The sequence below is a fragment of the Kwoniella mangroviensis genome, assembly GCF_000507465.2.
Source record: "Kwoniella mangroviensis CBS 8507 chromosome 1 map unlocalized Ctg02, whole genome shotgun sequence".
NCBI lineage: Eukaryota > Fungi > Basidiomycota > Tremellomycetes > Tremellales > Cryptococcaceae > Kwoniella > Kwoniella mangrovensis.
The window spans coordinates 1,175,468-1,199,570 of record NW_027062534.1 but is presented as its reverse complement, the minus strand read 5'-3'; the positions used below and the strand labels follow the sequence as shown (position 1 = coordinate 1,199,570).

General features: G+C 46.0%; 9 protein-coding genes across 9 annotated transcripts; 4 read left to right on the top strand and 5 right to left on the bottom strand.

Moving 5' to 3' along the window:
• Positions 1 to 71: 71 nt before the first annotated feature.
• On the bottom strand, positions 72 to 1,635 carry I203_105555 (uncharacterized protein; the record flags this gene model as incomplete). Its single annotated transcript, XM_019144712.1, has 8 exons — positions 72 to 306; positions 500 to 609; positions 709 to 764; positions 903 to 1,035; positions 1,132 to 1,150; positions 1,223 to 1,253; positions 1,350 to 1,357; positions 1,427 to 1,635. The coding sequence occupies 8 exons, from the start codon at positions 1,633 to 1,635 to the stop codon at positions 72 to 74; spliced, it is 801 nt and encodes a 266-aa protein (XP_019006047.1).
• A 2,410-nt stretch (positions 1,636 to 4,045) lies between these two features.
• On the bottom strand, positions 4,046 to 7,103 carry I203_105554 (elongation factor G, mitochondrial; the record flags this gene model as incomplete). The annotated part of the gene is made up of 9 exons (XM_019144711.1): positions 4,046 to 4,143; positions 4,225 to 4,591; positions 4,660 to 4,959; positions 5,021 to 5,164; positions 5,230 to 5,328; positions 5,404 to 5,926; positions 5,990 to 6,145; positions 6,229 to 6,681; positions 6,775 to 7,103. 9 exons carry the CDS (start codon positions 7,101 to 7,103, stop codon positions 4,046 to 4,048), a joined length of 2,469 nt encoding a protein of 822 aa, XP_019006046.1.
• Positions 7,104 to 7,401: 298 nt separating this feature from the next.
• Positions 7,402 to 8,174, top strand: I203_105553 (uncharacterized protein; the record flags this gene model as incomplete). The annotated part of the gene is made up of 3 exons (XM_019144710.1): positions 7,402 to 7,464; positions 7,557 to 7,688; positions 7,761 to 8,174. 3 exons carry the CDS (start codon positions 7,402 to 7,404, stop codon positions 8,172 to 8,174), a joined length of 609 nt encoding a protein of 202 aa, XP_019006045.1.
• A 187-nt stretch (positions 8,175 to 8,361) lies between these two features.
• Positions 8,362 to 9,413, bottom strand: I203_105552 (uncharacterized protein; the record flags this gene model as incomplete). Its single annotated transcript, XM_019144709.1, has 5 exons — positions 8,362 to 8,721; positions 8,850 to 9,065; positions 9,176 to 9,253; positions 9,318 to 9,337; positions 9,398 to 9,413. 5 exons carry the CDS (start codon positions 9,411 to 9,413, stop codon positions 8,362 to 8,364), a joined length of 690 nt encoding a protein of 229 aa, XP_019006044.1.
• Positions 9,414 to 9,819: 406 nt separating this feature from the next.
• Positions 9,820 to 11,166, top strand: I203_105551 (uncharacterized protein; the record flags this gene model as incomplete). The annotated part of the gene is made up of 4 exons (XM_019144708.1): positions 9,820 to 9,889; positions 9,967 to 10,046; positions 10,113 to 10,512; positions 10,583 to 11,166. The coding sequence occupies 4 exons, from the start codon at positions 9,820 to 9,822 to the stop codon at positions 11,164 to 11,166; spliced, it is 1,134 nt and encodes a 377-aa protein (XP_019006043.1).
• Positions 11,167 to 11,672: 506 nt separating this feature from the next.
• Positions 11,673 to 12,809, bottom strand: I203_105550 (uncharacterized protein; the record flags this gene model as incomplete). Its single annotated transcript, XM_019144707.1, has 1 exon — positions 11,673 to 12,809. One exon carries the CDS (start codon positions 12,807 to 12,809, stop codon positions 11,673 to 11,675), a length of 1,137 nt encoding a protein of 378 aa, XP_019006042.1.
• Positions 12,810 to 16,629: 3,820 nt separating this feature from the next.
• Positions 16,630 to 18,625, bottom strand: I203_105549 (isocitrate dehydrogenase, NAD-dependent; the record flags this gene model as incomplete). Its single annotated transcript, XM_019144706.1, has 13 exons — positions 16,630 to 16,722; positions 16,824 to 16,875; positions 16,948 to 17,051; positions 17,109 to 17,187; positions 17,245 to 17,297; positions 17,355 to 17,457; positions 17,515 to 17,593; positions 17,646 to 17,700; positions 17,764 to 17,933; positions 18,097 to 18,226; positions 18,287 to 18,373; positions 18,435 to 18,512; positions 18,572 to 18,625. 13 exons carry the CDS (start codon positions 18,623 to 18,625, stop codon positions 16,630 to 16,632), a joined length of 1,137 nt encoding a protein of 378 aa, XP_019006041.1.
• A 472-nt stretch (positions 18,626 to 19,097) lies between these two features.
• I203_105548 (uncharacterized protein) lies at positions 19,098 to 20,729 on the top strand (the record flags this gene model as incomplete). The annotated part of the gene is made up of 6 exons (XM_019144705.1): positions 19,098 to 19,220; positions 19,273 to 19,437; positions 19,498 to 19,629; positions 19,689 to 19,776; positions 19,826 to 20,609; positions 20,672 to 20,729. 6 exons carry the CDS (start codon positions 19,098 to 19,100, stop codon positions 20,727 to 20,729), a joined length of 1,350 nt encoding a protein of 449 aa, XP_019006040.1.
• A 446-nt stretch (positions 20,730 to 21,175) lies between these two features.
• I203_105547 (uncharacterized protein) lies at positions 21,176 to 22,355 on the top strand (the record flags this gene model as incomplete). Its single annotated transcript, XM_019144704.2, has 6 exons — positions 21,176 to 21,277; positions 21,325 to 21,692; positions 21,759 to 21,864; positions 21,936 to 22,010; positions 22,071 to 22,180; positions 22,256 to 22,355. 6 exons carry the CDS (start codon positions 21,176 to 21,178, stop codon positions 22,353 to 22,355), a joined length of 861 nt encoding a protein of 286 aa, XP_019006039.2.
• Between the last annotated feature and the right edge of the window lie 1,748 nt (positions 22,356 to 24,103).

The window sequence follows — 24,103 nt, the reverse complement described above, 5'->3', positions numbered from 1 at the left end:
AATCGCACTAGATCCCCTGAAAGCGCACCCCCTTCTTCTCTTTTACAAGACACATCCATCATGACCATTACTCATATATACATCCCCCAATCACTTATCTCTCTCGGTGGGGGTTTAGGTGTCCGCATCACCACATCGCCGTCCATTTCAGTGAAATATCTCTGTGGTTCTCCTTGTCCTTCTTCGGGTATTGAACCCAGACCGGTATCGGACCCAGTACCTACAGCCCATCTAGCTTGATCTGCTTCTTCCTCTGTCTCGGGTGGTGGAGGTGGGTCAGTCTCGAGAGGTAGGATTAAGCGGAATCTAAAGTGTCGATATCGTCAGTTTGTATATTTTGATTTGTGCATAATACGAGAACGTCAAAACGGAGAAAATCGATAAGAGATTTTGGAATATGATTGCAGACCATATCATATCATATCATATCATATACCTTTCCCGTCACCTCACACACAAGGAGACACGTAGTTGAAGGTGGTCCAAAGATCTCACTTACGCATCTTTATGATTCGAATAAAATCTATGTAATCTCTTTTCCCTCAGGAAACCTAATCTATCGTATAATGAGAGGGAGGGTGCATTATCGTATTCTGTTTCTAGGACTACCTGTATTCCATAACGATAAATTCCTCTATCAGTATCGCTTCGTCTGAAGGGATTTTCACTGGCAATGTGACGGCATTGAGCACAGTGATATTGACTCACCTCATGAGCACCTCTACGTGCCATTTCTTCGATAGCCAGATTGACTAGTTTACTTGCTACCCACCACAGATGAGAAGAGAAATTTGAATCAGCTCGATATCCCCTTTTGAAATTCACAATAATCATCTGATCTCGTAGAGGAGCGGGTAGCCTCAGAGGGGGTGTTGTGTCATCCTAGAAGAGATAGCACCTACCTATTCCCCTCCTCCTCCAAGCTCTATCCACACTCAGCATCGCTATGTACCCCCTATTCGTCTTTCCACGATGAACATCCTGTTTACAGATGATCGTAGCTATCGGGTTGGTCGAACTGGATGAAGGGAAGACCTGCATTCGTTACTTATAGAGTCAGTGCACCCAGTCATTCAAATAAACTGGGATGAGATTCCGTATCGTTGCTCTAATTGGGCATCAAGAACGTACGAGAAAAGCAAGGTGTGGCCTGCAAAGAACATCTTATCAGCTCTGTGCTGTGAGGTTAGATGGATGGTTGTCAGCGGAGATGTGGACATACCATTCAATCAAGAAGTATCTAAACGTATAGACTATTCGTACCATTCATCAACTAAACATCTCCATCTTGTCGTGTTCCGACCGGACTTCGATAGTTTGCAGAAGTCATAGAGGACAGGTGGGCTTACCATTGTACCTACGATAAACAATCAGATAAGCCTTGAACTGGACCTAGAGTGAAGGCATAAAAATTGCCGAAACTCACGGTTCAGACAGCTCCTGTTCTACCAGCCTCATCATCCCAGGTAAATCATCCTGTTCATTCCTGAACGTTCGGTAGAAAAGCTCATCTCCTTTATCATCTACTATCGCCTTGGCCTTGGCTTTGCCTTTGTCTTTGCTGTCATTTGTATTCGTAGTCGGTGCTATATTGTGGTCAATGGATGTAGAGGGAGCATGGAGGGCGGAGATCATCGGTGAGATCGAAGATACACAATGTTCTTTCGGTGGATGATACAACAAATTAGCAAAGTTGTTGAACAAGAGTGCAAAGAAAAATACCAAATCCAAGTTCGGTTTGTGCTGGAAGACGCGTGTGGAGGTTTGACGATGCCAATGTTTTGAGTGAAGGTGGGTGGCATAATCACATCGTCTTTGGTCGGTCTGCTATTTGCTCCAGTATCGACATATTGGCGTATGTCCCTCATGTACTTTGAGCCCGGGACTTGAACGAGGACTTCGACTGCGCCCCCTAGGCCCTTGTCCGATGCAGATAGAGGATGAGCATATGGTAGACCCATTACCTTCATCGCATGATGTTTGTAGCGTTTCATCCCTTGTGTGTATCTTTTTCAATTCCTCAACCCTAAATTCCTAATGTTCTCATCCGATCAAAGTGGATTTGGGGATCCGGATCCTTCCATAACCTTCCATACGTAGCTTCATGGGATGAGTACAATGGAAGATTTTCACTCCCTCGAAATTTTGCGGATTCCCCATCGACTTCGACTTAGAACTCCTCGCTACTTTAATTCTTTTGCGATCGATTGTCGTTTCGTTATTCTCATTTTCAACCTGAGGTCTTCTCTTCTCCTCAATACTTGCTAAATCCCTTCTCCTCATCGTGCTACTGACATGACACAGTCCTGCAAATCCTCATCTCCGAACGAGATTGCATCTTCGCACGTACTGTTAAGGCAGAGACCCTCCCGGCTTGAGCTCCCTTCACCTCTCAATCGGTAAGTGAATTTCATCATTGCTTTCTACTGTCCATCTATCATTCTTCTGTGTGGACGCTAACAGTTTCAATAAAAGTATGACCCACCTCTTGCCCTGAACTGGTAAACGGTCATATCATAGCAAACCCGACCTTTGATCCCCCGGCGACGTCGAGTATCCTCTCGAGCCAACAGATCGTGTATCTGCTCATGAGAACTTATGGTATGAATGATCACTTCGAATCGACCCTGAATCCAACAATAAGGAAACACATCACAGTATACCAGTGTAGGATGACGGTACACAACATGGCGAAATGATAATTTGTCAACATACTGCCACTTTCGCCTTTGATACAGAATAGATCCTTTCGACCTCCCAGACCTGTAGCTCGCATTACCGACTTATGTCATGACACTTCGAATCGATAATACCAGTGATTATCTCAAGCATAGCTCAGGTAGGTACCATAAGATTCAGTTTCATTCACCTCAACGCCATCTGCGGACATCCTGATGATACATCACATCAGGTCCTTTTTCTGAATGACCACACGCATGACTAAGATACTCGACGTGATCAACCACCAGCGACCTCGACTGTCAATGGTAGCGCTTTCTGTGACGAGTATCTTGTCTCGACCGCCAAAGTGCAGACGGCATTCCCACCGCTATCGACCGTATCCTCCACTTCGACTCTCAGCCGTCACCCATACCCACTTTTCCTTCAGACCAAGCACAATTGATCATAAAACATTTCGAATCACTCGAACTTACTAAGGCCCCCTTCATGTACGTCACCACTACATCGGTCATCGCCTCATCACCTTCTCGCTCCTCGACAGACTCGCAAGTCCTCCTCCACCATCATTCACTCCCTCTATTTCACCTCCGGCCGTCCCCCGCCCTTCACCCATTCGATAACCCCTTGGCCCGATCCCGTCCATTCAGATTTACCCCAAGCCCTCGTCGAATCTCCGAGAATTTAGAACGAATCATAACAATGCACAAAAAACGGAAAATCAATGGCGAGATGATGGAGCGGTCTAACATGCTGTCTTAAGGAGAAGATTCTCTATTAAGCTAATCATCCTCGGCAGTCCTTCGGGGCCTGGGTTCGAATCCCAGTCTCGTCACTTTTTGAGAATTCTCGCAGCGCCTTGGGTGTTTCCATGGTGGAACTATCGTTTTTGGTGCTTAGAATGGGGTTTGGAATGGACTGGATGGGTCAAATGGGTTGAAAGGAGTAATTTGGAGCGAAGGAGCAGTAGATCATCGGGTTTTTAGAATATTGGAGATGTTGCGACCTCAGGGAGGAACATCTGGGAAATCTGGGAAAGTTGAATACAAATTGGATTGCAATGGTGAGTAGGGAGATTTCATCGTTATAAAAAATGTAAATATGAATTATCCTATTAAAAATGGTATGGTATGTATGAATATGTATGCTCTATGCTAAATCTAGACCAAGATTAATATGCAACCGAATTTATGCGAGAAATTACATGGTAAAACGGAATAGAAGAGAAAGAAGAGAAAAAACCGTAAATTGTCGTGACGTTGCTGACATTGCTTTTTGTGTTGGAAGTGTACCCCAGTATTCATGATCCATCCCCATCATTCTACGCTCTTGAATCTGCTCTATCCAGTTCTTCCCATCTTTACGCTTACTTGCTCAGCTGCTTCTTCCTGAATGCATCCATCATATCCCTCTGAACGTTGGGCATAACAGGTTGGTGATTCTTGTATTCCATCGAGAATTCACCTGCACATGTCAAGTCAAGCGTAATCAGCACAAACTAACAACAATATCATGATGTATATGTAATGTTGTTATTTGACTCACCTTTACCCTGTGTCATACCTCTAAGTTGACTCGAATATCCAAACATATCATTCAAAGCGACCTCAGCCGTGAGAGTGAACTCATCATCTCGCACTTCCGTATCCACTATCGTACCCTTTCTCTGATTCAAAGCACCAATGACATTACCTTGGAACTCGATCGGAGCGACCACTTCGACAGTCATGACAGGTTCCAAGATGACAGGTTTGGATTTCTGGAATGCTTCTCTGAATGCTCCGATAGCTGCTAATCTGAATGCCAACTCGTTCGAATCGACCGAATGTGCCGATCCATCTTCCAGAACGAATCTACATCCAGATATAGGATGACCGGTAAGTAATCCTCGATCTAAGGCTTCTTGGAAACCCTGTTATACAGATAACACATGTCAGCCTGGCTCTATGACATGCAGGGTTTAGCAAAAGTCGAACTCACTTTCTCGATAGCAGGGATAAATTGATTAGGGATGTTACCACCTATTATCCTATTTTCAAATGCCGTGTCCTTGTTGGTATCCGGATCCATCTCCATGGGTTCCAATTTACCTATCACTCTACCGAATTGACCTGAACCACCCGATTGTTTCTTATGTGTATAGTTGAATTTGCTCTCCTCCGTTATCGTCTCTCGGAATGCTACTCTGGGTTTACCAGTGACACACGCGACGTTGTACTCTCGTTTCATTCGTTCGACGTAGATGTCAAGATGCAATTCTCCCATACCTGAGATGATGGTCTAAACAAGTGGAGCGTAGAACAAGTCAGCGGCGGTCCACTCGTCGTGCTTTCGTACTTACCTCCTGCGATTCCGAATCGACATGTACTCTGAATGTAGGATCTTCTTTCTGGAACCGGTTCAATGCTCGCGAGAAATTAGGTGTTTCGTTTCCTTCAGGTCGTATTGAAAGTGAGATGACAGGTTCGGGAACGAACATCGATGTCTGTATGTGTAAATTGGTAAGTCGGGTCCATTCCCATGGAAATGTGGAGAATGTGTCCAGCTTACCATTGAGAAGGTGGTCGAACCGTCCGTGAATGTATCTCCTGATGAACATTCTACACCGAACATCGCACAAATCTCTCCAGCTCCTATAGATTCAACATCCTGGACACGGAGATCCAGATGAACCAGCTTAGTTCTTTCCACCTCGCAAATAACAACAGCACCTGTCTCACTCACCTCCATTTCATCCGAATGCATCCTGACCAATCTGGGCACCTTGACCTTCTTTCCCGTTCTAGCATTGTATATCACCCCACCTCGTTTGAGTTCACCTTGATACACTCTCATATACGTCAATTGACCATATCGTCCTTCTTCCAACTTGAATGCCAGGCCAACCAAGGGGGCTTCGGCAGCGGGAACCAAGGGTACAGGCGGAGCTTGAGGTGGAAGAGCAGCGTCCAGCGCTTGGTTGTGAACTTCATTTGGATCGGGGAGGTATTGACATACACCGTCTAACAAAGCTTGAACACCGGTATTCTTAATGGCTGATCCCATAAAAACGGGTGTGAATTTGAGAGATACGGTAGCTCGTCTAAGAGCTTGAGCGATATCTAATTCGGTGATGGGCGATTCGTCCAGGAAAAGGTCACATAGGGTTTCGTCCGCTTCGGACAACTGTTCGATGAGCTCGGCTCGTTTCTCCTCAGCTAGCGCTCGGACGGATTCAGGTATTTCATCGGTCTCGACGACTTGATTACTGGTTGGAGCAGCGAATGAGCAAGCGTATGCAAGAGTGGATTAATGTTCACGCCATACTCACCCCTTGACACCCTCGTTGTACAAAGCTTTCATCCTGACTAAATCGACCACACCTGAGAAATCTCCTTCGGCTCCGATAGGTACTTGAAGGGCAGCTGCATTCATCTTCAATTTACCTCGAAGCTGCTGAATCACTCGGAAGGGGTTTGATCCGGCTCTGGTATATCGAGATTGATTAGCTCAGTGCAGATTGTCCTCATTCAGCATTACAGACAGGACCGATGGTGAAATCCAACTCACCGATCCATCTTATTGATAAAAGCCAATCTAGGAACATTATACCTCCTCATCTGTCTATCGACCGTTATCGTCTGTGATTGAACACCCGATACAGCACACAACACCAATACAGCTCCATCTAACACTCTAAGAGCTCTTTCAACTTCGATAGTGAAATCGACGTGACCGGGAGTATCGATGATATTGATTGAATATTTCTCTTTACCCTCTTCAGAACCTGTGCCATGCAAAGTCGCACCTTCAGCCAACTCCGTTGGAGGAGGCGGTGAAACCCAATCTGCGAATGTCGCTGCTGATTGAATGGTGATTCCCTTTTCTCTCTCCAATTCCATGGAGTCCATCTTGGCTCCTACGGCATCTCGTCCTCGAACTTCGTGGATATCCCTTATTCGTCCGGTATAATACAAGATTCGCTCGGTAAGAGTGGTCTTACCCGAATCGATGTGGGCGGAACTGCGAGTGAAATTAGGTCAATAAGGTGATGCGTGATTATTTCATGACATGGTACGAATCATACACAAAAGTCCGAGTGAAGATTTTACTCACATTCCCACATTTCTTTGCCTCTTCAACCTCTTCACGTCACTATCCTTCAATACCGGTAAGACTCTCTCTGGCCATTCCTCCTTTGGTTTTTCCTCATCTCCTACTCTGACAGAGACAGAAGAGCTAAACGATCTCTTTGAGCTTGAAGTTGAGGTCGATCTCAGACTCGATGAGATAGTTCGAGGTTTGCCCAAGGGAGATATCGAAGGTGAAGAAGCGGTCGAAAGGATCGGTTTCCTCGTGAGGATCGTAGGTCGGACTAGAGGTGTCACGGGGGTGTTGGCCGGGAGGGATCGGATTCGCGAGGCGATCCGAGGAAGGGATGACATCTTGACTCGATGTCTTTTGGTGTTGGGTTGTGTTGTCGATGAGAATCGATGAAGGACAAAGGCCATAAAAAGTCGAAAATCCAATCTTTTTGATTTTGATTTGATTTTCGGAAGGGATTGGTTCCTAGCTCTCCGGTGGAAAAAAAGACCCTTTGTTACCACCAAAAATTAAATGCACACCCATTTAAAGAGACCCATCATGAGAAAGTCGTATTTGCCGCTTGAATCATGCTGATGAGAGATGTATCTCAAAGTTGTTGCTCCTGACAATACCCATTCGACCAGCGTAGCATCGAAAATGTCGTCCTCATCCACTCAAGTAGAAAGAGCAGCAGATAGGTCATACCATCCCAAGGGATATGTGAGTGATATCCCACAAAGAGAGATGGTAGATCGGTTCATTCCGGAGCAACTGATCTTCAAGAGCTTTCGTGCTGACAATCTCTTTCATAGGGCATGTCGCCTTCCCTTCAACGGGCTAGAAAACCATTCGTACTCACCAACGTTCTCATTGGAGGAACACTGTTCGCATTTGCCGTAGGGGTTTATGTATACTCCATATCGGCGGTCAAACAAGATGATTTCGTAGGTCTTGGTTCTGGCATTTCAACGAATGTATCATGATACTGACATTGAAATATGGGCAATACTATACAGTCCGACGTAGAAGATCTTCTACCTCCATTGGAAGAACGACGTAAACTCGTTTCTATCGAAGACGAACAGCGTGCTTCCAAATCCCTACAATCGATTGCCTCCGCTCTGCCTCTCTCTTCTTCCCCTCCTCCTCGATCACAAAGTGCGAATACGCCATTACCTTACGCTACATCAAGTGGATCATCACCTTCGAAGGATATTCCTCAACCTGACTTGACTGGCGCTACTTTGCCTTTACTAGAGAGTAGACCAGGATCAGGATCAGGCTGGGGTATAAAGAGGATAAGTGAATTGGAATGGATAAGGAAAAGAGGGTTGGTGGACCCCAATGGGAATGTGTTGGTGTGGGGAGCACCGAATGTCGATAGGATTGGAAATATCACCGCTGATAAGAGTGGGAAGAGGCTGGTATAATTGAGCATGGGAGGAAGTGCACACTAGTCATCGAGAGGAAGATATTTTGACCTGAAACCTTACGGGAATGCTATCGTAACAAGATTCATATGTAACAGAACAATCATCATAACAGTGCATATATAGTACAACGACGAGATGAATGACCACCACTTCTCTGTTTTCGCTTTGACTCTCATGTAGCGGGCTATTTCACAGCAGCGGTCAGTTGATCGACACAGTCCTTATCTTTAGATTGTCTGGTTCGGTTGTTTGGCTTACTCACCCTCAAAGCTCTCAACCTCTCTGCCAACTTGCCATCCTCCTCTTTATTACCCAAACTACTCTCCGTCTGACTTGGTGCAGGCTCCTTCACCGGTACATTGGCCTCTCCTAAACCATGTTGAATCTCCAATCCAGCCTCGTCAGCAACTTGTTGCATCAGATTATCAACTTGATCTTGCGGTGTGGTCAGAGCGGTCGTATCGGACATGGTAGACTCCATATATGAAGTTTGGACGTCGAGATCTGAGAATTGAGATTCGAATTTGTCCATGACGAGGGATATCTACAGTGAGAACAGATTAGCAAAGTCTTTGTCCTAGGGTCAATGGGAAGACATAGTATAAGATGAACGAGCTGAAGCTCCTAAGAGATCAAACAAAGACACAGAGGGAATAGATGAAAATTACTCACCCTTTCAAGATTCATACTCTCCATAGCCTTATCCATTCCTTTTACGACACTCCCCATACTGTTCGTAACGCTCCTCATCGTCACGGCAGTTTCAACTCTGGAAGCTACAGCGTCGATCCTCGATGCTAGTCTGAGCAAGTTCAATCCCTCGGTCTTCTTGCGGATGGCATTTTGGGCGTATATCCTAGCTCCGTCGGTATTGCCTTTTGAGAGGGCCTATACCACATGCAGTGTTCAGCATTGAGCCACAGATCATAGCGAATATAGATAACACTGATAATTCCTCAAAGATAGACGCCTAATCGAAGTTGCAAAATCCCACTTACCTGCTTCAGCTTGTTCTTCTCTGCTATCTCATCTTTGTTGGCCTTCTTAGCTTGACGCTGTAATGATTTGGCTGTGAACTATAGAGTAGCACGACCAGGTCAGTTTGAGTGACTGCAGGTGGCGGGTACCATATCAACCTACTTTGAGCTGGAAGAGGGATTCTGCGGATGGGTCGTGTCAGCTGCAATGCTCTTCTCAGATCTGGTGAGTAGGCATCTCACTTTCTAGGTTACTCATTGTGTCTTAGGATGGGTTGGTAAGGAGATGAAGTAGATGGATGTAGGTATGCATGAATGTATGTACTGTCCCAACATGGCTACTGTATGATCTTGCTGATGAGGGAGGGGGTGATGCTGAATCCAATTTGATTCCGTCGGGGTTGAGGATGAGCTTATGACGTTTGAAATGAGGAAAGAGGGAGGGAAGGGGGGAAACGAATAAATGGATGTTATTGACTCCTCATTACCTATCCCCATATCATCTGTCTCTACACCACACTGTCAACATCCCCCATCCTGATCACAGCCTCTGCATTGGACCCACTCTGCTCATCCGAGAAAAGTCGCCAAAGAATCGCAAAAACAACGCACTAAAATCGTCAGATACACGAGCGACGAACACCACACCACACCTTGTCCCCGTCATGGCTCTCCTTCATATCTTGGCGTATGCAGGTGGACTGGCAGCGTTCCTATTTGTAACTTTATCTCTAGGTGAGCTGGGCATATGATTTTGCTCATCCAAAGAAATCATGACAGCTAATACTCAACTTGTCAATTCCACACCATAGCGAGTGGGTTGCTATGGCTCGCCGAATTGATAGAAGAACATTCAAAGTATGCTAAATCCATAGGTACACGAGCCATCTACGTGAGTTCACTCCATCTATCACTCTCAGAGCACGTACTAACTTATCCTCTTTATACACATATATAGGTTATAATATCCCTTCACGTATTACTATACTTCACCGACTCCCTACCTATCATCCCTGTGCTCTTCTCTATAATCTGTCATCTAGTCTACCTCCAGAACTTCTCCTCTTCATGGCCATACATCTCTTTGACATCTCTCAAATTCATCTTATCCTGCGTATTGGTCATTGCAGATCATTTCATTTGGTTCTTCCATTTCGCTCATCTAGCTCAGGAATCTAAGAAATTCAGAACCAACCCTTCCAACAAATATCGTTATTCCAATCAAAATCGCTCATCCACCGTGGCATTAGGACCGAGCTTTGGAGATGTAGCTGCCTTCTTTGCAGTCTGCGTGTGGTTCGTACCGCTGTTTTTGTTCTTGAGTTTGAGTGCGAATGATAACGCCCTACCTCATTTGTGTGAGTGAAAGTCTCTTCTTCTCACTTACATTTTACTTGGGTAAAGTTGCTGACAACGTTCGACTTGTAGCGACTCTTTCCTCCGGTCCTGCTTCGCCATCCCCACACTCAGTGGACCTCTCATCCCCTGGTCCAAGCTCTGGTGGAACATCTTCGCCAACCCACCGACAAATACGCACTCGATCATCCACCTCACTCGTCAAATCGGTCCTCAACCCCCTATTGTCCCTCTTACCTAGAGTCAGAAGGAGCGGTGGAAGGAAGAATGAAGAAGGCCTGATCGCACCTAGGACACCAGTTAGGGGTTCTCCATTACATTCACCTGTGATTATGCCTCAGCAAACGCCCAGTTATTTCCCATGGGATTCATCCGAAGATACCTCCAGCTCGAATTCGCCAAGTCACCTAAATCTCAATTTGGGTGTGAACGGTAATAGATCGGTCACTCCTCCTCCGCCAAGAAGGATTCAAAGTGAATTGTTTATATCAAAAAATACCAATACCACGAATCCTAATCCTAGGGGAATAGCGACGAGGAACGGTCAGCCCGCTAGTCCCATACCGGCTGAACAGAAGACGGAGATTATAGAAAGACCAAAGAGGAGTAGCCCTTTGGGATCGGATAATGGATTGACAAGACGGAAAGCGGATTGATCTAATGGCATGGCTTGGATTGGACATTTGATTAAAGGTGGAATTGACATATAAAATGTGAATTAATGTATTGAAATCTCAACGAGTATGCGGGCACATAAGCAGCAAACCAATGTTCTTCAGACTCACATATCAAGTCAGATGACTACTTCGACTGATGACCAATGGCGTAAGATCTAATAAAGTGTAAATGCATGACAAGTACACATGTATGTGAATGTCAACAATCGTGTATATGATCCCTAGTACTAACACGGAAGCAGCACAGCTTGATCTACGAATCGGTACAATGTCTAGGGGTAGTTGACAACATTTGAAGGAAAAAAAGGAGATACAGATAGATTGATATGATCTAGATATGGGAATGGCAGGGTGGGCAGAATAACGAAACAAAACAAGACAAAACATAATAAACATAATAGCCCGAGACGTGATAAGTCATGTAGGAAAAAAAATCCTCGTTAATACGTCGTACATCATATAGTCTTCGCTTCAACATCTATTGTTTAACGCCTCACACCGACCGCAGCACGTTGGCGCTGAACTCTCAATCCAGCTTGAGCCACCATCTGTTCACTTATCGTCCTGTTCGCCAACCATGGTGGCTCTTCCATCCCACTTGGTGATTCGGCGTTCGTCTCATATGGATGGACTCTGGATCTCTTTCTGAATAGTGACGGACGAGATGATAATGTAGGTGCTCGCTGCTGCTGTTGTGGAACAATGGAGGGTGATAATCTGGGTTGGTTATACTGTTGTTGTCGCTGGATATAATCAGGTTTCACAGTCATTGTGCTTGAAGTTGAGAATATCGAAGTTCTACCTAGGCCAGCTTCCAATTCTATATCTTCTTCTTCTCCCTCGCCCTCCTGCTGAGTTTCAGGGTATGACTGATAATCGTATTCGAATGGATCTTCTTTCTGTGACGAAGTCGTGAATCCACCATACATACTGACTATATCTTCAGCTTTGACAGCTTCAAAAGAAGCTTCACTCAACATACTGACGCCTGAACCGCTAGACATGCTGGATGACATTCGAGAGAAGCCGGGTCGAGGTGGATCGAGAGAAGAACTACTAGAAGCGGTGGAATTGGTACGGTGGAAATGGATTAATCCAGGCTGGAACCTCTGCAAGGTTTCTTGATCTTTCATATCACTCGAGGAGATCAACATGTTGTCGTTGGGGCAGGATGGACGAGGTTCCGTTGCTGGTATCCTCTGGTTCTGATGTTGGGGTGCTTTGGATGGTTGAGGTACGGTACCAGTAGGGAATAAACCCAATTCAGGTAAACCTTGACCTTGTCTTTTGAGTTTCTGGTTCTCGAGATTTCTCCTGGGAGTTAAAAATAATCTGACATGACGTTCAATCGGATCTTCATCATATCCATATTCCACATCGAATTTCCTCTCTGGGCCGCCTCTGTCATCTTTCAAATCTTTCATTGCTTCTTTCAACCCCGCGGACATCTGTCGTACCAGTGCGGAAGAATAGTTGCGAAGACTCGCAGGAGGTGAGGTCGGATCGTATGGTGTAGGTGAGGAATATGGATTGGAGTGATGCTGAGAATCATGTTGAGGCGGTGAAGGTGTTAAAGGGGGAGCGGCGGAACATGTCGATGAGTTATCTGAGAAGTACGACATTGTGTTGACGTCCAACAGTACGATACTGTAAAAGGCTGTTGCCGAAGACAATGAGGAGATTTTTGGATGGGGTAAGATGGTTTATCACTTGTTTTATCGCTCTGCTCTTTCTTATTATGCTATGCTATGGAGAGCTGTACGGTGCGATGTTTATCTTTGATGGATGATGACGCCACTCCGATCCGGGTTCATCTGTGAGGTCGTGGTAGATGCGCTTTGCAGACGTGTATTATGTCTTTCAGGAAGGGTTGTTTCAGATGTTGTCTATTGTTGTGTGTATTTGATGGGAATCCGAGTGACGTCTTTGCTCTTCTTTATCCCTTGGTACAGCTCGGCGATCTCTGAACTGAGACTGATTCCGAGTTCTTGTCCCTTGGCGATCTGGGCGCGAGGTACTGCTGTTGTCACTTGCAGGTATCGTTATTGTTCTTCGGGTCGTCGTCGTCGATGAATCTCTTGACCCTGCTTTGTGGAGTCGTTATATACTGTTGGAATATCCAGTAGGTAGGTCGGATCGATGATGTAACCTTGACTTTGTATCTTGTCGTATGAAAGGATGTATTCTTTTCAGTGTTACTGTAGATCTTCTAGATGTAACTTGTTCCTTTCAAGCGGTGATCTGATAAAGGGAGTGTGTGTGATTCAAAGGAATGTATGCTATGGACTGTAACGCACACATCAGTTGATGTTGATGATCAGACAAATACCATCAAAAGTCAACTACTTCAAATGAGAAAAGTGGAAACGAAGGGTGAGGGCAACATTAACGATTGACGAATGATCATCTGAAACCCAGTCTAAGAAATTTAGACAACAATAAGCAAATTCAATGATGACGTTGTGCGATGCGATCATAGGAAAGAAGTAACGCTAAGATGGTTTTTAAGGGTTTGACCGAAAGGAAAGTCGCGTTTCGAATGATACCCTAATCTGCGATATGATTGATTTTGACGTAGACGAACTCACCTATTTGTCAAATGATCGATCGTGATTGATTGCTGTGCGAAGACGACTGGGCGATGGGTGAAAGATGTATATGTATGAGGAATAGGTTCTGGCGAAGTTGAAAGGATTGAAATGGTTCTTCGAGATAAATATATGATTGACCTCGATAGGTCGACCTGACAGCGACAGTGCTGGTAACGTTTAAAGCTGGACGCGTCTTGTCGTCGATTCCAGACAACAGGATACCTTCTGTAAAGGAGCACCGATGTCCGAGACCTTGAACCTTATCAAGGCACTGCAACAACATAGGGTATATAATCAACATCACCATCCTCATCAACATCACATCTCTTTATTTGGCCTTGGCTGATCGAGTACAAAACAGCGAAGGAAAAACAAGACAACAGCAACATGCCGAGAAGTTTATTCAGATAAAATGGAAATTTGGTAAATCTCGTAACGCCCAAACGCCTCTGACGCGCGACTCACCTTTATTCTGACCAACGGGCACCGACACCAACACCGATACTTGCAGACCGAATGTCTGTTATGGTCCTTTGTCGTTGTATGCTTACTTTAGAAGACGGAGGTAAGAAGAACGCCACGATGTGCCAGTACAATGGATTTCGTCGCGTTTCGTCCGCGGTTTATTGGGATACTTGATTGACAGATAGATGGGGATGATCGCAAGTTGGACCAACAGGTGACAGAGGGGTATGTCGCTCTGTCGAAAAGAAAGGATAAACGTTTATCTTGGTTTAAACTTTAATGGTTCCCGTCCTGCTTGTGCTAATCAGCTAATGTTCTCTTCGACTTTGTTTTAACGTCGAGGAAGCGTCGTCCGCCGTTCGCTGTGGATGTTTGCTTGAACAAATAAAGGCAGATATACCACTTTGAGGCGGAGGCGTTGGTGATGTTGGCGTAGGTTCAAAAAAAACAACGATAAAACGGAGGAAGCTAGACCGAGGCGTTTTGAAAAACCTCGTTATGATGCCGTATTCTAATATCTAACAATAATTTGTATTTATTGCATTTGGTCTAACTGAAGAATAATTCGGCAAGACAGCAGAACTGATGCACTGGTCAATGTACTAACGGTTTATATGATTACTTGATTCTGCGATACTCTGGAGCCAAGACGTGAATCCTCGCCCTACGCCGTGTTGGTTACGATGATGGTGCTGATGATGAAAACCGTAAATCTCTCGGTGATGGTGTCGGTGGCTGTGCTTTCTTTTCCTTTCCTTCCTCTCGACGGTTATCTAAATGTGTTGAACAGTGACGAACAGATGAGAGAACCTTGTTTTGGTCTATCACTTCGTGACAAACGTGACAGGCTTAGCTCTGGCTAGGCTTCAGCTTCGTTTTTCTCTTGTGGCTTGGCTTGGCTTCAGCATAAATTATCTTGCGTTGACGGCGAATGCAGTGTACCTCCGTTCGATCTGCTTTGACAGTATCGTTATCGTAGGTTGAAGCGTGGTGGGGAAGGTATGATTCAGGAGTATGTCCACTCTACCTTTCGCTTGGGAGTGTGAATATGGTCGGATGTCGATGATAAACGAGTGTCAGTGTGTTATAAAGAGTGTCTTTCTATTACAAGTACTTGTTGACTTCTAAACTACTTGCCTTGGCAATCCTGGCTTGCAGTCGAGATCAAACGTCGAGAGGAGAAATGACCTTCCAACAGACTACATGGCTGCATGTTATATATATCATATAGTTCAAGGTCAAATTGGACGAAGACATCTTTTACCTCCGATACAAGTATGACTTCCACTCTTACACCAAAACAGTACGACGTCATTTCCCACACCCCACACACTGTTGAAAATTCAAGAAAAAAAGTTAATGCTAAATTCTAATATATCGGAAACTGAGATCTCGTTTCAGACCGAATGACAATCTCAATGGGTTTTGGTAAGCCTCCAATTCAGAGGGTTGTAATGAATCCTCGACTCTGGATTGTTGAAAGACATGTCATCACCGCGCTAACCAAATAGGGGTATAGGTAATCAAATATCCACTACTGAAAGCAATAGCCTCCTATGTCATACTGAACTCAATATTGGTTATAGTACCACTTTGCGTAGGCTGTGTAGAAAGCTTGATTTGCTGATATTGATTCATACTGCATTTCATATACAGTATGCATAGTACAATGACGATCCAAAACTCCCAAAAACCCTAAAAAGCATGTGAAAGTCTGTTTGTGGGACAGTTTTTCAACATGACTGACGAGTCATTGAGTAGTATGATGAACTTTTGGTAGGATGGTTCAGTGTCCGGAATATACGGAACCTTACCTCGACCTGTCTTCTGACAATCGCTCTTCTTTCGATTGAATAAAGGGGATGATGGCACAATGACATCCAGCTTGAGATATCTTATATCATGGTACCGCCGGAAGTGAGATCACGCCCATGTGATATGGTATCCTACGTACAATAGCTAAATTATGTCAAACTGAATCAAGAGTGATCGAAATGAGCGTGAACATCTAACTCTATCAATCGCTCAATGTCCATCGGACGGTATGAATAGTCCTTTTTTCATACTCATTAGATGAACAATCTTTCAACTTCCTTTTATTTTTTCCAATCCCATATTCCTCAGTGTGCTGCAATCGAGATCTTACCAAGATGCGTACAGAGCTACCTCATTCTGATCCTCGTGCCAGCTCATGACCATGGGATATCCCATCATGACAAATGCCGAAGCGATGCAATCGAAGTACCTATCATCCTCGTCATCATGCTGACATCTTCTATGAGTGATTACATCCCCCTCTCATCATGTGTTCGTTTTCGCATTTTCCTTTTGATATTTCATCACATCACCCTATATATGAATAAGATATTGTTTTTCCTAGATCTAACTACTTGAGTTTAGCCAAGATAGCATCGGTGTATTCTCGAGTACCAGCTTTACCACCAAGATCCCGGGTGATGGCTTTACCTTCGGCGATGGTCTATTGTAGGACGTAACAATTAGCATAAAAAGATGAGGAAGAAGACAGTCAAGATTTGTTAAAAACGTAGGTATGGAGGGCAAATCAGGACAGGCACTCACAGATAGAGCAGCTTTTTCGATCTTGTCAGCGAGCTCATAGAGACCCATGTGTCTAAAGTGAACGTGCATGATCAGCTTTGTGCGTTCAGGGCGATATCTATTATGATCTTCGCCAAGCACTCACCGAAGCATCATCAAGGAGGAGAGCAGGAGGGCAGTAGGGTTAGCGAGTCCTTTACCCTCAATATCAGGGGCGGAACCGTGCACGGCTTCGAAGATGGAGGCGTCCTGAATGGCATCGACGTTAGCTATGGGCTCGGAGGTATACGTGTAGCTAGCACTCACTCTACCAATGTTACCTGATGGGGTAAGACCAAGACCACCGATCAAACCGGCTGATAAATCGGATAAGATATCACCGTAACTAGATACGCGGGAGAATCAGCTTGATTTGCATTTTTCACGCTTCAAGCACACTTACAGGTTAGGCATAACCATGACTCGGTCAGCGAAAGGAGTAGGGTCGGTAGCGATCTACAAGTGATATCGATCAGTCCCCCTGGCCTGTCCTTATAGGTTAGTCCAACTCACTCTCAAACAAACTCGATCAAGTAAATCTTCGTCGTAAGCGATGTTAGGGTATTCCTTAGCAACGGCTCGACAAGCAGTCAAGAACATTCCGTCGGACATTTTCCTACAGCGAGATGATCAGCTTAGGGAATTTCTGCTAAGGCTAGCTGATTGCACGTACATGATGTTGGCCTTGTGCACGGCAGTAACCTTGTTTCGACCGTTCTCAGAAGCGTAGTGGAAAGCATATCGAGCGACACCTAAGTCCATTGTCAACTCTAAGCCTTCAATTGAAAGACTTGGGCGGCTCACGTTCGGAAGCCTCTCGAGTGATAAGTTTGATACTTTGTACTACACCGTCAACGATCTAAGGTATTCTGCTGTCAGCTGGTGTATTAAGGAGCAATGAATCAAGTATCTGCTAGCTCACCTCGTGCTCGATACCTGAATATTCTCCCTCGGTGTTCTCTCGAATCAATACAGTGTTGACGTTGTCATAAGCGGTCTTGTAACCTTGGATGGAGACACATGGTCGTACGTTGGCGAAGAGGGAGAATGTTCGTCGGAGGGTAAGATTGAGGGATACGTGACCTTTTCCGACTGTACAATTTGTCAGCTAAATTGATTGTGCAACGAAAGAATCGTTCTTGGAGTAGATCATAAGGACAGGTGTCCAGGAAGCTAAACGTGAAGGAATCCCCTGGGGGTGGTAACAGCCATATTCGATTGGAAGGCAAAGAACGGGAAGCCGAATGACACGTACTAGGAGTAGCAAGAGGACCTTTGAGAGCAACAGTGTTCTTCTTGATCGATGTCACAGCGTCTTCGGGAATAACGGTTTTACCATCTTTGAGGATTGGGGTGACATCTACTTCCTCCCACTTAATAGGGGCCTATGACCAGGAGTGCGTCAAAGTTTATCCTGGAGGACAAGTCATATTGAGATTACTCACCTTGGCAGCAGCGAAGATCTCCTTGACACTTTGAGCAATCTCTGGACCGATACCATCACCAGGAATCAAAGTGACGGTGTAGTTTCCCTATACACCCTGTAAGCTCCACCTTTCTGCCCTCGTGAAAGTATCCTCGAGAAACGCTCACATCTGATCCCTTCTTACCAGCAAAAGCAGAGGTGGGTGTTGACGAGCCGAAGGCAGAGTTGTAATGCCTTACGGGTGCCTGAGAGAGAGGAAGTACCAGGTTCAGCTGTGTCGTGATTCATGCGAAGGTGGACTCACCTGTAAGGACCGGAGAGAGGACACTACACTTCGAGATGCTGATCGTGAGAACATTGTGGTGATGCTTTTGAGTCGCTGTAGGAGATGACGCTGGAGGAGAAACCTTTCAATTGAGGAGTGAAGAGATGTGAGATGGGTGATGGAGGCGCTCCGTTGTGGTGTTGTAGTGAGAGTTGCAGTGGTTTTTCCTGGTCCATCAAACAAAAGTGCAATCAGCATACATACAGTGTCATCACAGGACCTATTCGGCCGAGTACCGCCGTACCGAGTGGTAAAAAGATTATGTAACGTCTAACCCCCACTCTGTCAACACGTGACACAAAGGTATATTCGCCACATCCACGCTTTGTTGAAAAGTTTTTCAGCGGCGATCACCGGTGGCAAGATTTTTCCTGCATCAGTTGAATTTTGTAAACTTTGGGAATTTCCGATCCACCCAAAAGTTCACTCAACTTGACCTCGTTCTTCTTCTTCCCCTTCATCCTCTTTACATCCCCCTCATCCGCATAAAAGAAAAACATCTAAAATGGCCAAGGCTGCTAAATCCGCTCCTCCTGCTGTCGCAGCTAAAGACAATGCCGATAAGAAGGCTTTGAAAAAGTCCAAGAAGGACGGTGAGAAGGTAGCTTCTGCTCCCGCTACCACCAAGGTGAGTGAGCAATCGATCGACTGTAGATCTTTCGCTGACATTCTGCTCATAGGAGGAGAAGAAGTCCAAGAAGTCAAAGAAGGCCAAGACTCCCACTCCTCCCCCTTCGGAGAGCTCAAGCTCTGAGTCCGAATCTGAATCCGAGGATGATTCTTCAAGCGATGACTCTTCATCCGATGAGGAGGAAGCTAAGCCAGCTGCTGCCGCTGCTGCTGCTGTGAGTGTATCTTGCCGGTGATCGCACCTGTTCCATGCTGATGATGCCGTCGTGGGTCAGAAGGAGGAATCTTCAGATGACTCCTCGTCCGATGGCTCTGACTCTGAATCCGATTCCGACTCTGAGGAAGAGGCCAAACCTGCTGCCAAAGTTGAGGAGAAGAAGGTAAAGGCCAAGGAGGAGAGCGATAGCGTGGGTTTCATCGTATCACTGAGCCGAGACAGATGCAGCTGACCAAACTTTCCCAACAGTCCTCTGATGACGGTTCCGACAGCTCAGAGGAGTCTAGCTCAGATGAGGAAGAGGACACCCCTGCTAAAGAGGAACCCAAGACCAACGGTAAGTCTCCTCGCCTTACTCGCAAGCACGTACTTACAACCCACATCAGGCAAACGAAAGGCCGAAGAGGAAGAGGAGACCGCTGCTCCTGCGCCAGCCAAGAAAGCTCGTGCCGAAGATAACGAAGAGGCATCTACCAACGTATTCGTCGGTCAACTCTCTTGGAATGTCGATAACGACTGGCTCAAATCGGAATTCGAAGACTGTGGTGAAGTTGTCTCCGCTCGAGTCGTCTTTGACCGAGATTCTCAACGATCAAGAGGTTTCGGTTACGTCGAATTCGCCGATCTTGAAGCTTCTGCCAAAGCCATCGCTAAGAACGGTCATGAGATCGATGGTCGAGCCGTTAGGGTCAATTACGCCACTCAGCGAAACCCTCAACAAGCCGTTGAGAAGCGAGCTAAAGCTTTCGGAGATCAACAGTCTCCTCCTGCCGAAACTCTCTTCATCGGTTCTTTGTCTTTCTCAGTCACTGAAGATCAGATCTACGAAGCTTTCGGTGAACACGGTGATGTCCAAAGTGTACGATTGGTGACGGATCGAGAAACCGGTGCGCCCAAGGGATTCGGTTATGTGCAATTCGGTGATGTCGAGCAAGCTACCGCTGCTCTTAACGCCTTGAACGGTCAAGCTATAGCCGGCCGACCCATTAGAGTTGATTACGCTCCTCCTAAGCGAAATGACGGTGAGAGAGGTGGATTCGGTGGCGGTCGAGGTGGTGGCGGTGGTCGAGGAGGAGGCCGAGGTGGTGGTAGAGGTGGATTTGGTGGTGACAGAGGTGGTCGAGGAGGTGGCAGGGGTGGTGGTCGAGGACGAGGTGGTCCCCCAAGAGGGTGAGTCGGGCGTTGCTTCATAGTACGGGTATACATCGACTGACCCTGTTTGTCGATTTTAGTGGTGCCCGAACCGGTGGTATCGTTAAAGCTGAAGGTTCAAAGGTCACTTTCGACTAAACTTTGCCCTTTCCCCCATTTCATTCTCTCATTGATACATCTCATTGCACTCTGCACTATCAAAAATGATACCCCTTCAAGATCAAAAGGCCTGTTCATCATATTTAGGCCAATGAAAATAGTTTTTTCTTGTTCTATCTAGTTTTCGGGTTACCAGGTCAATTAGCTTTCTCTAATGTAGAGTAGACGTTTCTTGATACTGTCACTTTGTGTATGCATGATTAACTTCAGCTCAGTTTGGTCAAGTCGTCTTTCCGAGCAGGTGCATTCAAATTGGTTGTTCGTCGGCGATTACCGAATCTGGGTTCTGTTGTGTCGTCATCACAAAGCGACCGAGATGGGATTTCGAGATGAGATTTGTAAGAGGACCTGATAGGTACGTTGTGACTTGTTATCATAGCAGTACCATCTGGAAGATGACCAGAGCAATCCGCACAATACACACAATGAAATCTTTGCGACTGGTAGGTAACGCGAGTAAAGCAAGGGGATCTCGACCCATACATTCATCGGTGTTAAGGATGGACGACGAATCAATACGTCTCAAGGTGGGTGATATCCTCGACCGTTATGATTCCTGACAACATCCATATAGGACCTATACGCCAAGTTCCAAGATCCCACATCGCATTATCATATCCCGCCGGGAACGAACGGACCAGAACATGAAGAGGATCATTCGTCATCCAGAGATCCAAGGTTGATCTCGAGGTTCAAAGCTGGACGGGATCGGGCGCACAGTAAGCCCAGCTCAGCGAGATTAGGTGTACCCGAGACTAGACCTTCTATACAGTGGTCTTCACCTTCTCCGGACGGAGGGAGGAGTACTCCCCATGATAGACCTTGGTTGGAAGATGGTAGCGAGAGTAAGAAGAAGGCATTAGAGTATTTCAGGGAACAGGGATATGACACGGCAGGAGTATTGACTTGGCCTGTCGCTTGGGGAGATTGTGATACTTATCGGTGAGTGAGGGCCTACTCTCCAAGACTTTGTAGATGTTTTATCAAGCTGAAGCATGAATCCGGAAGTCACGTCAACAACGTTAGATTCTTAGAATGGATTCAGTCTGCTCGAATCAGGTATGCTGAAAGTTGGGCAGGGGAGATGCCAGAGGGGTATATACAGAAGATGACGGTGCGTGCGATCTGCCTCTGCCCGTGCTACGTGATGTTTCTGACCCGTTGCCCTTTCCTCACTTTGCGTAGGCAGGGAAAGGTACAGGATTCATATTGAAAGATGTTTCCCTCAAATACATCGCACCGGTCAACTACCCTGATACGGCGAGTTGTTCTCCCGCCATACATAGTAGTCACGAGCTTATCAACGACGGTTTCTACTAGGTGATGGTGACAAATCAGATACATTCAATCAACCCGGAAAAGGCATCCTACGGACACAAACATCTGATATGGTCCCTAAGGGATGCAAGAGTGGCTGCGATCGCCGACAGGTAGGTCCTCATCCTCATCAGCTCATGCCCACCTCTGATACATTCCAATCGAGCTGAATATCATGTCGGAAATAGCACGATTGTGATGTACGACTACGATAATTTGAAGAAAGGGGAGATGAGTGATGAGTTTAGGGAATTGCTGGAAGGTGTAATAGATAGCTATGGCAAGTAGTCATCTAGATGACGAGCTGGGTTAAGAATGAAATTGCAGGTTTGATGGGGATTTGCGCTGTCAGAGAGATAGTCGAGGAGACAATTGCTATCAATCAACAAGAACAAGATGAGAGCGTGCTACGTTCCGAGCCTACCACCGTCCTGACTTTCGGTATGACTGAACACTACGCAGTCCGGTCCAATGCATTTTCATTAATTTGAGACGCTAGTCATTTCTACGGTGGCTTCAGTGGCGTTTCACCACTGACATCGATCGAGTACCTGATAACCGTAGTTGCGCATTCTTCTATAAAGTTCCACGCCAGCGCGGCTTGGCTTGGTGGTATAGTATACATAACACATGAGCTGGGAGTGTACTCGTCAGTGGCTACTGAAGACTTGGTCCTGGGCATCGGGATGCTTAGCATGAAGGCGTGCAATGCACTTCGGGTTCGGTTCCGGGCACGGATCGGATGGGATCGTCATGATGAGGCACCGCACCGAACGCCAAAGTCACCAGAGGGCACGAGTTAGCTTGGTCGTATCTGGCTTATCAGCGTGGGCTGAGGCTAGCTTTGGTGTGGGAATAGCGTGCATTTGCTTCCCATGACGTAGGTCAGATCTGGCGACTGTCGATCTTTGTTGTTTGTATTCGCGCATCATTGATCTTGCCTTGGTGGAATCACGCTCTGGGTTGAGAAGGAGTCGTCTCCAGTCGGGTGCACTCTCATCTCAGAGGTATACAAGATGTGACTGGGTGTGTTTGAAAGACCTGTATCCGGGGACGTTGATGAACAGACCTGGACAGGAGGCGCAGCTGCCTTGATACCAACGCTTCTTATTCACTAATGAACCCGGTCGCACCTCACAAAGATCTCCAATCACTGCTACATCTCCGCCATTGTTTCAGCCAACAAGCTTATCCGGTGTTGACTTTGAATAGCACCGCTTCCAGGGAGCCATTGGTAATGACTAATATGAGACCGAGGTTTGATCGACAGAACGAGATATTCCGATCCATCGCAGGCGCCATGATTCTGATTATGCATCTACTGCATGTGCAGGTACCATGGAGTCGTATGGATATCAATGGGAAGCGAAATAGCGTACACATTCATTCCAGGCTCGATGTCGCGGGAACATCGAAGCCACCACCACCTTCGTCATGCCCAGCCAGCCTTCTCTAGTATCGCTTCGCACGATACGGTGGAATGCATTGGATCGCTCGCGCAGATGGCTGCGTTCCGGGTACTTCTCTGGTTGAGCTCGTTTGTATCGGTAGATCATCTGGACGCAAAGAGAGGAAGTTTGATAGGGTTATTCCGAATCATGTTTGATCGCCGTTGAATCGATTTTGCGAGATACACCGAGTACTTCCCAATATGGAGATCTGATTGAGATCACAAGTGCACAGACCAATGAATGGCAGTCACCACAGACTCCAAGTGTCTCGGTTGGCTTTTGGGGTTAGCAGCGAGGAAACAGTAACTGATCGACATGACATAGGTGAAAATTTTACCTTCCTCATTGAGAATCGGAGTAACCTCCTTGTCGATCTTTTGTCTCACATGCCGTGAAATCCGGCATAGTTGATTGATTGACATGGGCCGAAGGTTACCTGTGCATGTCAAGAAATAAATGAGTTGTTAGCCACTCGTAGCTGAGGCTCAATTCAGGAACCGGCCAAGAAAACCACCACCGATCGAAAAGCTTTCTCCACCGCCGGTTTTGGTAATCGAGTTGTCTGTGCATAACGTTATTCCGGTC